Source organism: Emydura macquarii, unplaced genomic scaffold, assembly GCF_026122565.2.
Source record: "Emydura macquarii macquarii isolate MOO-44397 ecotype Brisbane River unplaced genomic scaffold, CSIRO-AGI_Emac_v2 contig_799, whole genome shotgun sequence".
Classification (NCBI taxonomy): Eukaryota; Metazoa; Chordata; order Testudines; family Chelidae; genus Emydura; species Emydura macquarii.
Window position 1 is genome coordinate 403774 of NW_027130936.1, and position 12550 is coordinate 416323.

Genomic DNA, 12550 nt, shown 5'->3' on the forward strand with positions numbered 1-12550 from the left:
CTAGCTAGGGCCCCCTCCCATTTAGCCCTAGGGGAATGGGGGGGATTGTGCTCCCCACCCAGCTCAGCGCCCAGGCGGTAGTGCTGCGTTGGGTGTGCAACGCTTCCATTCTGCTCTGGGCGCCGTTCACAGCCACCTGCCACTGGAGTCAGTGTGGACCCAGGACGCAGCGTGATGTGAAATCACGCCCAGGGCTCTGCACCGGGCCTGCGCCAGCGAAGTCAATAGCTGTTTAGCCGCTGACTTTACTAGGTGCAGGACCAAGCCTTGACTGAGCACAACATTGCCCGGCTATAACCTCTATGCCACATGGGATACAACAAACCAGTGCGCATCGGCTTTTCTTGTTGTCTTTAAAGTGCATTTTCCACGCTTTATTTTGCTGTGCAGCATCTTGTGGTCTCTCTGCTGGATCAGCATGGACACAGGCTGGGTTTAATAAGATTCCTGTTTGGGGGCTAAATTTGTTCAGGCGCCCAGACTTCCGAGAGGATTAAAAGAGCGGCTGACTAAAGGTTAAGAACAATCAATTTTTGTTTCTTGTGGATCTTGGCTGGGAACGGACCACCCAGGTCACTTGGCTCATTTGATGTGTCCATCACCAGCCTGGGAACGTGCTCACATGCCACAAGGGGTCAAATTCTTGCTGCTGATGGCCACATTGTCACAAACTAAGGGGCTAAGTTGTGCTTGGTGGACACACACAGAAAGCCCAGACAAGTGCGGGTGCAAACAGGCAGCTGTGCATGTGTTCCAGGGGCGGCGGAGGCACCTATTTTTGAAAATTAAGCCCCAGCAGCTAAATCCTGATGTCAGTTACCTCCTGTGTAAATCTGGAGTGATGCTGGTAAAGGCTACAGAGCTACTCCAGATTTAGATTGGTGTAACTGGACAGAATCTGGCCCTGCTAGGGTCAAAAAAGCACGTGCTTAACTTTAAACACAGCTTAAGGCTCAGTTGAAATCAATGGGTCTTAAGCACGTGTGTAAAATGAAGCCTATATGTCAGTCATTTCCGGCTCAGAGATGGTGTCCTGAATCAAGGCCTCCATGCCAAGGGGTTTGTTTTGAACATTATTAAGACCTGATTCTTTTCTTATTCCCCGGGTGTAAATCAGGACCAACGCCAAGGAAGTCAACAGACTTATACTGGTGTAAAATCGGTGTGAGAGGCACATCGAGCACTAAGCGTCAAACCCCTTCCAGAAACTTCTGGCAACCATTTCTCCAGTGCTTTTTTGCTCTCTCCCTCGCTCCGTACCCAGGCCCCAGAATGACTTTTGTCCCAAACGACTAGGAAAATCTAACCAGCACCCCTGGCATTTGTCTGACGGAACAGGAGTCGCTTGCTGGCTGTGGTTGAAGATGAAAAACATTTTGATTGGCCTAGAGAACGCGGTGGTTCAGCCAATCAGAAACCAACTTGTTCATAAAAACAGAGCATATAAAGATTCGTTGTAGTTTAATGAACAAGCAGGTTTCTGATTGGCTGAATTCTTTCAGCAGGAGGATGGGGGCGTGGTCAGAAACCAGAGGCTGCTCTGAATTCCAGGGCTCAGCCCCATCTGTGGGACGCTCAGGGGAGAGGTGGAGGCTACAACCCCGGCAGCACAAGGGGTTGACCTGACTTCCTGTCCCGCAATGCTCGTTCAGTCTTAGTTCACGTGGACTCCCCCCTTGCCCTCCACCAGCCTTCCTAGCCCCGTTTCCCCATGAGCCCTGTCTGGGGGAGACCCCACGCCAGCAACCCACAGACCTTGTTAGTGAACGGAGATGCTCGGGGGGCACTGCGGGGGGGACGACACGACGCTGCCCCAATCTCTCTCTCACCCTCTGCGTCAGAGGGGATGGTGGTTTCTATACCCAGAGCTACGACTGCTCTTGTTACCTACAGTTTATCGATCTGACTCTTTCGTTCAGTAAATAGTTTAAAATTCCCTGAGCCTCAGAAATGATGGTTAGGTAGCTGGACATTATTGTTATTAGTTTTCCACCTTTTTGTTTTCTTTTTATTAGTAGTATTGATTTTATTTAAATATATATATATATTTCTGCCCCTCCCCCTGCACCGATCAGCCCCCCTGGCTCCCATTCCCTCCCCCCGCCCCCGTCTTAGTTTTTCCCTTTGATTTTCTGCTTGGCCGATACGTAGGGCAGCACCGTCTGGGTGCTTTTGTCCGACACAGTCTGCGTGCTGCTGTTCCTCATCAGTTTCCGTTGCTGCGAGGCGCTGAGGTGGGGCACTTGCCCCTGCAGCGTCGGCTTGGCGGCTGGCCCGGCCGGCGGCTTGTGCCCCGCCTCGCTGGGCTCCTCCGGAAGGTCCTCGGGGGGCGGCAGCCCGCCGGCACCGTCCTGGCTGTGCGCGTCGTCGTCGTCGTCGCAGCACAGGGCGTGGTAGAGCACCTTGTCGCTGAAGCGGACCCGTTCCCTCATGCCCGGCGTCCTCTGGTGCTGGGCTTTGAGGTTGGGGACGGAGCTGAAGGCCTCCTCGCTGGAAGAGTCGGGCGTCTCCACCCGGGGTCCGTTAGGGGTCCGCACCCCGCCGTTCATCAGCCGGTAGTCCGGCTGGCGGGCCGGCTGCTGCTCCGGGCCGTCCCCGGAGTCCGACGGGGTGGAGACCTCCAAGAAGGAGCAGAACTCCCAGCTGTCGGAGAGGATGTCCGAGGTCATGAAATCCAGCTGGCCGAGGTCAAAGATGCCACCCCCTTTCTCGCTGCTGGACGTGCTGCTCACGGTAGCCGTGGTCCAGTCGTCCGGCTCCAGCTCAAACTCAAAATCCGACGTCAGCTTGTCAATCTGGCTCACCACCTGCAGGAAGACAGAGCGAGAGAGCAATCAGGGGGCTGGCGGGATCGGCCCCCTCTCCCCACTCACCTAACATAATGCAACACCCCTAGGTGGGTCGTCTCTAGCAGGGGCTGAGCCTGTCACCACTGGATCTGAAAGCGAGAGACTCCATGGCCTGAGTGAAAAGACTCTGATCTCAAAGCCAGCAGCAGACTCAAACTGCGCTGTCTTCCAGCCGCTAGAGGGGGACAGAGTCACACCGTGCAGGTGTGCGGTACACTAGCATTTCCTCTCCAGCGCAGCACTAGCTTTGTGCTGGATTGGAGGCCACAAGTGAGATGAGTATTAGTGGGACTCAGCCTAGTTTTTAGCCAAGGTGGCAAACCAGGTCAGGAACTAACCGGACTGGCAGGGGCTGGGGGTCAGAGCGGCAGATCAGGCGCATGGCACACTGGAAGACCCACATAGGCTTTTTGCTATAGATCTTCACGTACGCTGGGGACCCAGAGCTCCTAGGGGGTTCTCAGCAGCAAACTCCAACTGCCTAGGCTCGGGGGGGGGGGGGGGATTTATACCGGTGGGTGTGAACATTTCTGCCTCCAGTACAAATGAGAAGACACACGGCTGGAGGGTGGGCTAGCAAAGGCGGTGCCTGGAGCCACTCTATTTACACACGCTGGGCCTAATCCACCTCCCATTTCCACCCGTGTGTAACTCTCCTGACTCCTGATTTACACCAGGGTCAGATCCAAGCCTGGCCAGGCCCTGCGCCCTCTCTCTGTCCTTGAGGACGATTCGCAGGCCTGGCCAAGGTCTGGCTGTGCTTTGGTTGTATTTCTGGCCGTTCACATGCCAAAGGGATGCTGCTGCCAGTCAGTGGCTGCTGCTCCCCGCTGGCTCTGCTGCTCAGCAAAGCTCAGCTCAGTGTGCCCAGAAGCAGCACGTCGGGCTGGCTGGGGGGGTAGCAAGCTGCCCTGCCTCCGACGCCATGCTCGGCAACAGAGCCTGGGGAACCCAGCGCCGCTCCCCACAGGGCAGGCTGGGCTCCCTCCTCCCCAAACGGCTGCACGCAGAACCCACTCAGGGGGCTCTGAAGTGGGCCCCAGTGACTGAAAGTCAGTCCTGCCTTTTGCACGCACCCAAACACGTTGCAGATTTACACCCCCTGGGGCCAGATCCTCAGCTGGTGTAAATCACCAGTGTTCCATTGACGTCAGACCTGGAGCTACCCTGATTTGCACCAGCTGGTGCTCTGCCCCTGGAGGGGGTCTTTTATGCCAAACCTCCCCAGACTGCAGCCTCCTCTGGGGTGGAGTGCAGAGGCCACGACCCCACCATCCCGGGCTTTCTATGCCAGGGCTTTTGCCCTGGAGAGGCTAAACCAGTGCACCACCAGTGCGAGCCATCTGCATGGAAGGACGGCACGGGTGCCAAACGCCCTGGCTAGCCAGAGCCGCAGGCTGCCCAGGTGCAGGACACGAGATGCCCTGGAGCAGGACGGGGATTTAGCGCTTTAGCTCCCACAAGGAATTTGGCCAGGACACGAGCCAGGGCGTCTGCCTCACCCCGATCCCAGCTGCACAGCGGCTCTTAGCCCCAGGAAGGGGCACCTGACCCCAAGCCAGCTAGAGGGATCGGGTTCAGGCCAGGAGGGGTGTGAAAGCCCCTCAGCACGCTGGGGCACGGGGCAGGGCCGGCCTGGCTGTGGCCTAGGTGGGTTTGGGCCGAGTCTGAGCAAACGTTTAGCAGCTGCTCAAGCAGTGGTGCAGTGACGGGGGGTCATGGCCCACCCACCGTGAAAGCAGCCCCGCCCGATCAGATTTTGAGCACGTCATTGTGTGTTTAGAGCAGCCGCTGTCGCTTGTGACATAAGGTTGTGCCCACCACAGCCCTGCCAAAAATCAGTTCTGGCTACGCCAGTTCTAGCCCCTCCGACGCCAGCTGTGTGCGCCCCGGGATGGACAGAGAGAACGCTGCCCTGGCGGAGGCTGACCATCACCCTACGCTTCTCCAGGGGCTGGGACTGCAGCCCCCTGCCGTGAGCATCCTGGGACGGGGGGGGGCGGCCGAACAGCCCCTCCGGAGGGGCTTCCCAGGTGGCCCCAGCTGCTGTGCGGCTGGCAGGAGGAGCCGCCACGGGGTGCAGCAGAGCGCCACAGAGCAGGTGCTTTCAGAGGAGCGTGAACCCCACCAAGGCCCTGCTGGTGAGCAGGGGGGGGCAGCAGCCTTGCAAATGCAGCAGCAGCGCACCTGCCCCTCCTGCCCTGGGGCGTGAGGCTGCGCCCCTCCACCCCCTTTGCCTTTGCACCCAGATCTCTGCAGTGGCTACACGGCAGGTGTCAGCTCCATGCTCCCCCTGGGTTCCCCCCCTTCGTGCTCCGGCTTTGCGGCCCCATTGCACGTGATCTGCAGCTACCTGCTCTGCAGCCAGGGCACTAATAGGGCACTCAGGGCACTGCAGGGGCTTGAGGGTTGCGCCGGCCCCTGTTTCACTACCAGACCCTCACCCAGCCCGGCATGGGACAGCTGCACACTCAGCCCAGCTCCTCCGGCACCAGAGGCTGTCAAAGATTTTGCGCCTTCGAAACAAGGGCACGTTTTCAACTGAAAACAAAATCCAGCCCAGGCTCCTCCTTTCCTGCCTGCTGGATCCAGAGCCTGTTGCGGGTGGGGGCAGGAATTCACTCCCAGTCCATCCCCTGGCCTGTGTGCTGAACGCACGCATGGCCGCAGGGGTGTCTTACGCTGCCTGACGCTTGTGCATGCAGCGTCCAGGGCCCGCACATCAGTAGGTACTCTGGAGTCCTGCCGCCCTGAGGACCAGACTCTGGATAATTCCTGGCGTCTCTTTCTTTAGTGCATGATCGATCAGCTGGCGGGCCAGCCCTGGGGCTCGGGCAATCTAGCCATGGGATGCTGTGCCTTTCTCACAGTGCTTTGCGGACATTAACTCATCACATCCCAGTGACAGACAAAGGTCACCAACCCCCTTTAACAGATGGGGAAACTGAGGCACAGAGCAGGGCAGTGACCTTTCCAGCAGCGCCAAGAGTACAACCTAATTCTTTCCATTCGCGGTGCTATGCTCCCCCACCCCAACCCAGCGCTCTTCCATCCCCAGTGAGGCTAAGCAGAGTGGCGTCTCACAGGGTTGATCCTACAGTTCCTACGCAAAGCAAAATCCTCATGGACTAAGGTGGGATTTGTGCCTGTGTGAGGACCACAGTATCGGCTGAGAACGGCGGCAGACAGCCAGGCCTGGCAGAGGGCACTTAGTAGGCATAGCGAGAAGCTGGGGGGCACGCACGGCTGAATGGCAGGTAGGCAGAACCCCTCCCTGCACAGGCCTGTGGGGAGACCTTCTGGGGAATGCAGGGTGGAAAGTGACTCTCTCAGCAGATCCACAAGCACCGGGGCGGGAGGGGGCGGCAGAAGGAAACAGCAGCGGGGAGGCGGTTTGCTGTGGCTGGGCTGGTCAGCAGAACAAAGCCAGCCTATGCAGCGCCTAAGGAGGGATGGACGCAGGCGGCACGGACAGGCTGTGCAGGCGAGCAGAACCGATGCAGTGCTGGGTGAAATGGAGTGACTAGGACAAGCCAGCCAAAGCGAGGGGAAGACAGTGTGGTCTGGGGCTAGGAGGCCACTCAGGAGACCGCAGGGCTACTCCTGGCTGTGCCGCTGAGCTGCTGCCTGACCCTGGGCAAGGTCCCTGCTCTGTGCCTCAGTCCCCCCATGCTGTGTCTGCCTTAGCCTGGCAGTTCTTTGGGATGGGAACAGTCTCTCACTATGCATTTGTACAGCACCTAGCACAGTGGGGCCTGCTGGAACGTAAGTAGCCCTTGGAGCTGCAGTGCGGAGTGGGGCCCCTGGGGCTGGCTCCTGAGCAGGGAGAGGTCTCGGGCTCTGTCGCTGTGGGCAACGCTTGTTCCAAAATCTGCTGCCCCCTTTCCCTCCTGAGGACCGGAGCAGACGCACCCGTGTCTTTGCCCTTGTTTGGATCCGGGGCCTGTGTGAGGGAGATACGCCCGCGTCTCCTACGGGTTAGCCGAGCCAGCTGCAGACCACTTCCTTGGCGCCAGTCATCCCAGGCGTGCTATCGGCAGCGAGCCCGTGGAGAGGGTAGGCGGAAGGGGAGCAGGGAAGGCAGAGGCACAGCTGGAAGGTACGCCGGTCCGGCGGAGAGAAGTGGGGCAGGAGAACGCATAGAGAACAGGAGAGATCATTTTGGCCCATGGGCTTCCCCGCCCCACCCTGCCTGTCTCGCAGCCTCCTCCAGTGCGGGAGGGACCGCTCTGTTCCCACCGAGAGAGCGCTGATGAGGCCCGCCCGCTGTGGGCGGCTTTTGTCCCTGGGACACGTGAGACGCGATGGCTCTTTGTTCGACAAAACGATAGCTCGTGGGGAGCCGGCGCTCAGAATGGGGCGGGCAAGGCTGCGCCAAATCGGCTGGCCCAGCTCCCAGCCCGACCGTTCAGAAACGAAATCTGGAGGGGAGGGGAGGCTGCAGCTGATGCTGAGCCGGGGAAGGGAGCCAGGAGATGGCAGGGAATCGAAAGCTCAGGCTTCGGCTGCCTCCCTTGGATGGCTCCATATGGCCACCGCGGCGCGGGTTCAAGCCAGCAGCGGTGGCCTGGCTGGAGACGCAGTTGTTTGTATCAGCTTGTGGAGAAGATCTCTCGGCCTGCTTTGTTTCAGGCACGTGCTGACAGAGACAGGCTGCTCCAGTGCCCAGGGGTGGGCCGCAGGAGTCCTGGGCTCTAGTCCTGCCTCTCCCCGCTGCGTGCCCTTGGGCAAATCACGTCCCCGCCGACCCTTGCTCTCTCCTGGCTAATTCAGAGATAAGCTCTTCAGGACAGGACCGTCACCATGGCCGCGTGGCCCGGCAAGAGAGCTCTCCGTGGAGTTATACACTACAGTTACACAGCTCTACCCGACAGAGGGGGCTGGTGTGAGTCGCTTTAGCGTAAACCTTTTTCCAAGTGGCACAAGCTACCCCCCAAACGTGTATCCAGAGAATAACCTGGGTACTGACATAACGAGATCACTGGCCAGTCACACCTGAGGTTACACAGGGAAACCTGTGGCCAAGGCCGTACTGTGTGTGTCCCCAGAGCCCGGCTCAGTGGGTCCCGGCTTGCCAGCCAGTACTGTAACTAGCAGCAAGGGGGAAGAGGTGAAAGGAGTTAAGTGAATTTAATGGCCTCTTGCGCTTTTCTACAGGTAAAGCAATGGGATTAGAGTGCAGGCAGATGCAGGATCAGGCCCCACCTGGGCCACGGCGCACCTCCCCTTCAGCGCAGGAGACACTTCCTTGTGTGGAGCTACCTGCTCCTGCACTCTGCCAGGCAAAGCTGGGTTTAGGGGCCAGGCGCCGATCTCAGTTACACCAGCGTAAATCCAGAGGACCTCCACTGTAGTCAGGGCATCGATTTACACCATGGACCTGAGCTCAGCATCTGGCGCTGTCGCTCACCTGCATTCCTCGCCAGGCCCACATGCCTGGGCATCCTCTAGGCCAGGGGTTCCCAACCTTTTACTCAGCGTGACCCCACTTAAACACTGAAATGGTTTGGTGACCCTAGCGGACAAGGCAGGGCATTGTAATGCTGCTGGCATTTATAGTTTTCATTTAAAATCATTGTAACATTTTTTTAAATAAAAAATACATGGACTACAAAGCTTCAAAAGCTATTCAATCCATTCACCTGCCATTAGGACTCTTGCTTTAACTGTGGATTATAGCACGGTGCCCTCACACAGTTAAACACCCTAGATTTCGTGGGTGCTATGCTCTTTGTCTCCCCCTAGAGACCTGTGGGGCTGGGGCTGCCCCCACCTCAGCAGAGCTGGCCCCTGTGGCTCAGGAGGCAGAGGTCCTGGGTTCAACCCGCCCCCCAAGGAAATCTCACTGGTGCTAATGCAGGGCTACGCACATGCCATGAGCGCACCACACGCCCTCTTAGTGTCAGGCTTTTATGGTGTGATTAATACAGAGCAGCGAGGAAGCACAGTGCAGCAGCTGCTGTTTAGGCATTAATAAAACAAGCCTTTTACAAATTACAAATAAAAGCCCATAATGGCCTAGTTCCCATTCTGGCCAGAACAGAGCCGGTGCACTTCTGTGTTCAAATCACTGCGGGCTGAGGCATAACGAGACAGGCCTGAAACTGATCAATCAAGCTTTCTTTCTTTCCCGGTGTAACACACTAGCAAAGCGCGCATCCTGTCCTCCTCTAGTGGCTGCTCTATTAGACAATACTGGTTGGCGAAGGAAGCGGTGTGATAGATATGGCAATTTCCTGCAGCGTGCTGGGGAGATAAGTAAATGAGGACGTGTTATTTACTCCTTCTTATGACATACGAACTAGGAGTCACCCAATGAAATGAATGCGCAGCATGTTTAAAACGAAGTATTGCTTCACACAGCGCACAGTCACCCTGTGGAACTCATTGCCAGAGGATGTTGTGAAGACCAAGACCAAAACGGGGTTCGAAAAAGAACTAGGTAAGTTCACAGCTAAGTTCACATGGGCCAGCAATGGCTCTTAGCCAGGATGGGCAGGGATACAAAGCCACGCTCTGAAGTGTCCCTAGCCTCTGTTTGCCAGACGCTGGGAGTGGGTGACAGGGGATGGTTCACTCAGTGACTGTCCGTTCCGGTCATTCCCTCTGAAGCACTGGCACTGGCCACTGTCGGAAGACAGGAGACTGGGCTGGATGGACCATGGGTCTGACCCAGCCTGGCCGCTCTTATGAAATCTCACGGCACTAAGTTGAAGTAGCCGTAGAGTCCATTGTCTGTCTCACTGTGGGATTGCTTGTCCCGTCTCGAAGGGCGCGGTGTGACCGATGGGAGCCCTGGGACGTGGGATGGGCGTCAAAGAACTATTGTAACCAGTGTGCCAGACAAGAAGGACCTTCTGGGGCAGACGAAGGCAAGTGGCTTTCCTAGGAAATGCTTGGGCGGAGGGGAATGCAGATGCCCACCTCCAGACCCAACCATCTGAAGCTACGCCCTGGGAAGAAATCCATTGTCTGCTGATTACTTGTTCCTGGACATTAACGGGCATGGGCTGAGCTGGCCGAAGGAGGGATTCACAGACTCAGGGGGCAAGTGCGTTGAGCGAACAGCTGCTAGGAACTGGTACCCACAGACCAGCCTGTGGTAAGCTCAGCAGCGCGCTGTTTTTAATGTGCGTCCTCTGCGCTGCTTTCACCGTGAGACGAAACGGGCTTGCTCAGCCAGGGCTGGGTGGTACCTCACTGCTGTGGGCGATGACGCTGGGTACAGGAGACGGTGCAGACAGAGGCCGCCGAGGCAGGCTGTGTTGCTGGCCAGATCCCGGTGTTGGCGTGGAACTGTGCAGGCTGGCAGAGCCCTGCTCCGCAGGGAGCGAGACGCCGTCTCCGCCCACAGGAGGGGATGGCTGCGGGGCCCTTGCTGGCTGCTGGGAGGGAAACACGGGCGCGGGTGCCCTGATCTGTGACAAGCAGTTCCTGCAGCTCACGTGCCTGAGGCGCTGCTGTGATGCCAAGGGCAAAGCACGCCTGCGGGGCTGTCGCTCTGGTGCCGGGCTGGTAACCTGCCCTGGCGCCTGCTTAGGGTGTTCGTTCTCAAACAGGGAGTGCCCGTGTCTGAGCAGCACGCCCAGGGCCAGGGCCAGCGTCACCCAAGCAGGGCCATGGCCCAGACCCGGCCCCGCTGGCGTTCCAGCTTCTAGATCACGACTGCTGCTTCGAGCTGCCCCCTGCCGCAGGCCCGACCTGCCCCCCACCTGCCCATCGACGCCAGGGACAGCTTTAGGCGGGGTGGGGAGCCCCAGACACGCTGCGATGCCCAGGCCCAAGGGCAGGGCTGCTATAGTTCAGGTTCCCCAAAAGAGGACACTGCTGGGGGGTGTGAGGATAGTGGGGAGGTACCAGAGGGGGTACCTGTGGCAGGGCACCTACTGGAGGTGGGGGGGCAGTGTCACGCCCTGTCACGGTTTCGGGTCAGTCCGCACCCCCCTGTGGGACTGCCCCTCTCCCCAAGGCCTGGAGCCGGGGCCGGGGTGGGCAGGATCCAGCAGCTGTGGCCTGCAGGGGAATGGACCAAACAGCTGCAGATGCAGGGAAGGAACCAGCCGGGCTCTCTGCAAAACCTGGGAGCTGGGCTCTGGTTTGAAACCCCGCCAGGGCAGAGAAAGCAGGCTCAGAAAGAGGCAATGCCCGGGACACCCCGATGTCTGGTACCCCTGCCCATGGGGCAGAAGGCAGGGACCGAGGGGCGGGAACCAGGACTCCCATTTCCTTCCATGTATGGGCTATGGAGACTGATCCTCCTTGCCCACTTTCCTCCTGCCCTTCCCCTAGCTTCCCTCAGCCCCTCTGTCTTCCCCACTGCGCCGGCCGGCCGATGGAGGAGTGCAGCGGTGGAGCAGCAGAAGGTGAGGCTGCAGGTGCGGCTGGAGGGGCACAGGCAGAGCCGGGTGAGGAAAGCCGGCTCCATGCCTGTTTTGCGCTAAGCAGGACTAACAACCCCACGCTCTCACTGGCCAGAACCACGCCGGATGTCAGGGAAGGCCCAGCTTCCCTTCTGCCCCGGAGCTGGGCTGGCCAGGCATGGGCAAGGCGCTGGGGAGACCTGCCCTCGGCTCCCCGGTGCAGCCGACGCACCCTGCCCCGGGATGCACTCAGCATGCAGCTCGGCAGCCCACCCATTGAGCCCAGAGCGTGGGGACCCCCGCTCCCGGGCAGCACACGCGTGGCCGCAGGGCAGGAGTAGTGGTGGTGGCGCCACCTGACCGCAGCCTTCTGGCAGCGAGCCCTCTTCGGCACCACTGTGGGGAGAGCCCGGCTAGCGCTTCCGGAGCCCGCTGCAGCCAGCCGGGGCTCAGGGCAAAAGAGCGTCTGTTACGCTGAATAAGTGACGCCGGCTTATGTCCTTCCACGTCGGGGACGTCCGCGCTCCCGCCCGCTCCTGGCCTGGTTACTCGATACGGCTGATTCCTCTGGGGTTGGATGAGATCACGCTGCCCGTGGTCAGGAAACCCAGCTTTGGCCTATGGCCGGGGCACCCAGGGCAGGGCGATTAATAGATGCGCAGCAGAGGGTGGTGGAGGAGGGAGGGAGCGGAGACATTCTGCTGGCTCAGGCCAGGATGCCAACCCTGCATTTCAGTTTTGACTGACATGAAGATCTGAACTGGGTTTTTTTTTTACTGACACGGTAACTTTTTACCGACCTCACTACAAATATAAACAAGACGCGCGTGTACTCGCTCGTGCTATGCCAGACACAGGAATTTGGAATTACGCAATTGTTTTAGCTGCAGTTAATTGATCAATCGGGTTCTTTGGGCGTCTGCAATAATAGAAAACAGGAAGTCGATAAAGGCCTGGTCAGTGCGGTTTTATGATCTGAACGAGGACGATCAGTGTCCAAATTCCGTATGGTTTATTTCTACCCGGTGTTACAGGCATTGTCATTTCTTTACAGATTTACGGCCAGTGGTAAAACCGGACATTTTTTTAATGACGCTCCATACATTTACGGACGGTTGGCAACTCCGGCTCAGGGGCATGGTGGGAAATACAACAGGACAATCAGGTCACCTTAGCAAAGGGGATCGGTTCCCGAGAACGCTTCCTCTCCCGCCTGCTGCTCTTCCTCACCTCCCTCCCCCTCCGAGCTACAATCCAGCCTGCTGCTCCTTTCCCGGCACTATTTAAAGCTGGAATCAGGCTCTGGCACCAGGGCCTTTGGCTTGGAAAGCTGGCATGAAA

General features: G+C 58.5%; 1 protein-coding gene across 1 annotated transcript in view; it reads right to left on the reverse strand.

The window, feature by feature from the left end:
• Positions 1-2110: 2110 nt before the first annotated feature.
• INSYN1 (inhibitory synaptic factor 1) overlaps positions 2111-12550 on the reverse strand; it is a 66556-nt gene continuing 56116 nt past the window's right edge. The window contains exon 3 of the mRNA XM_067543221.1: positions 2111-2807. Coding sequence (XP_067399322.1) covers positions 2112-2807 — 696 coding nt within the window. The 3' untranslated portion in view covers position 2111. The remainder of the gene's footprint in view (positions 2808-12550) is intronic.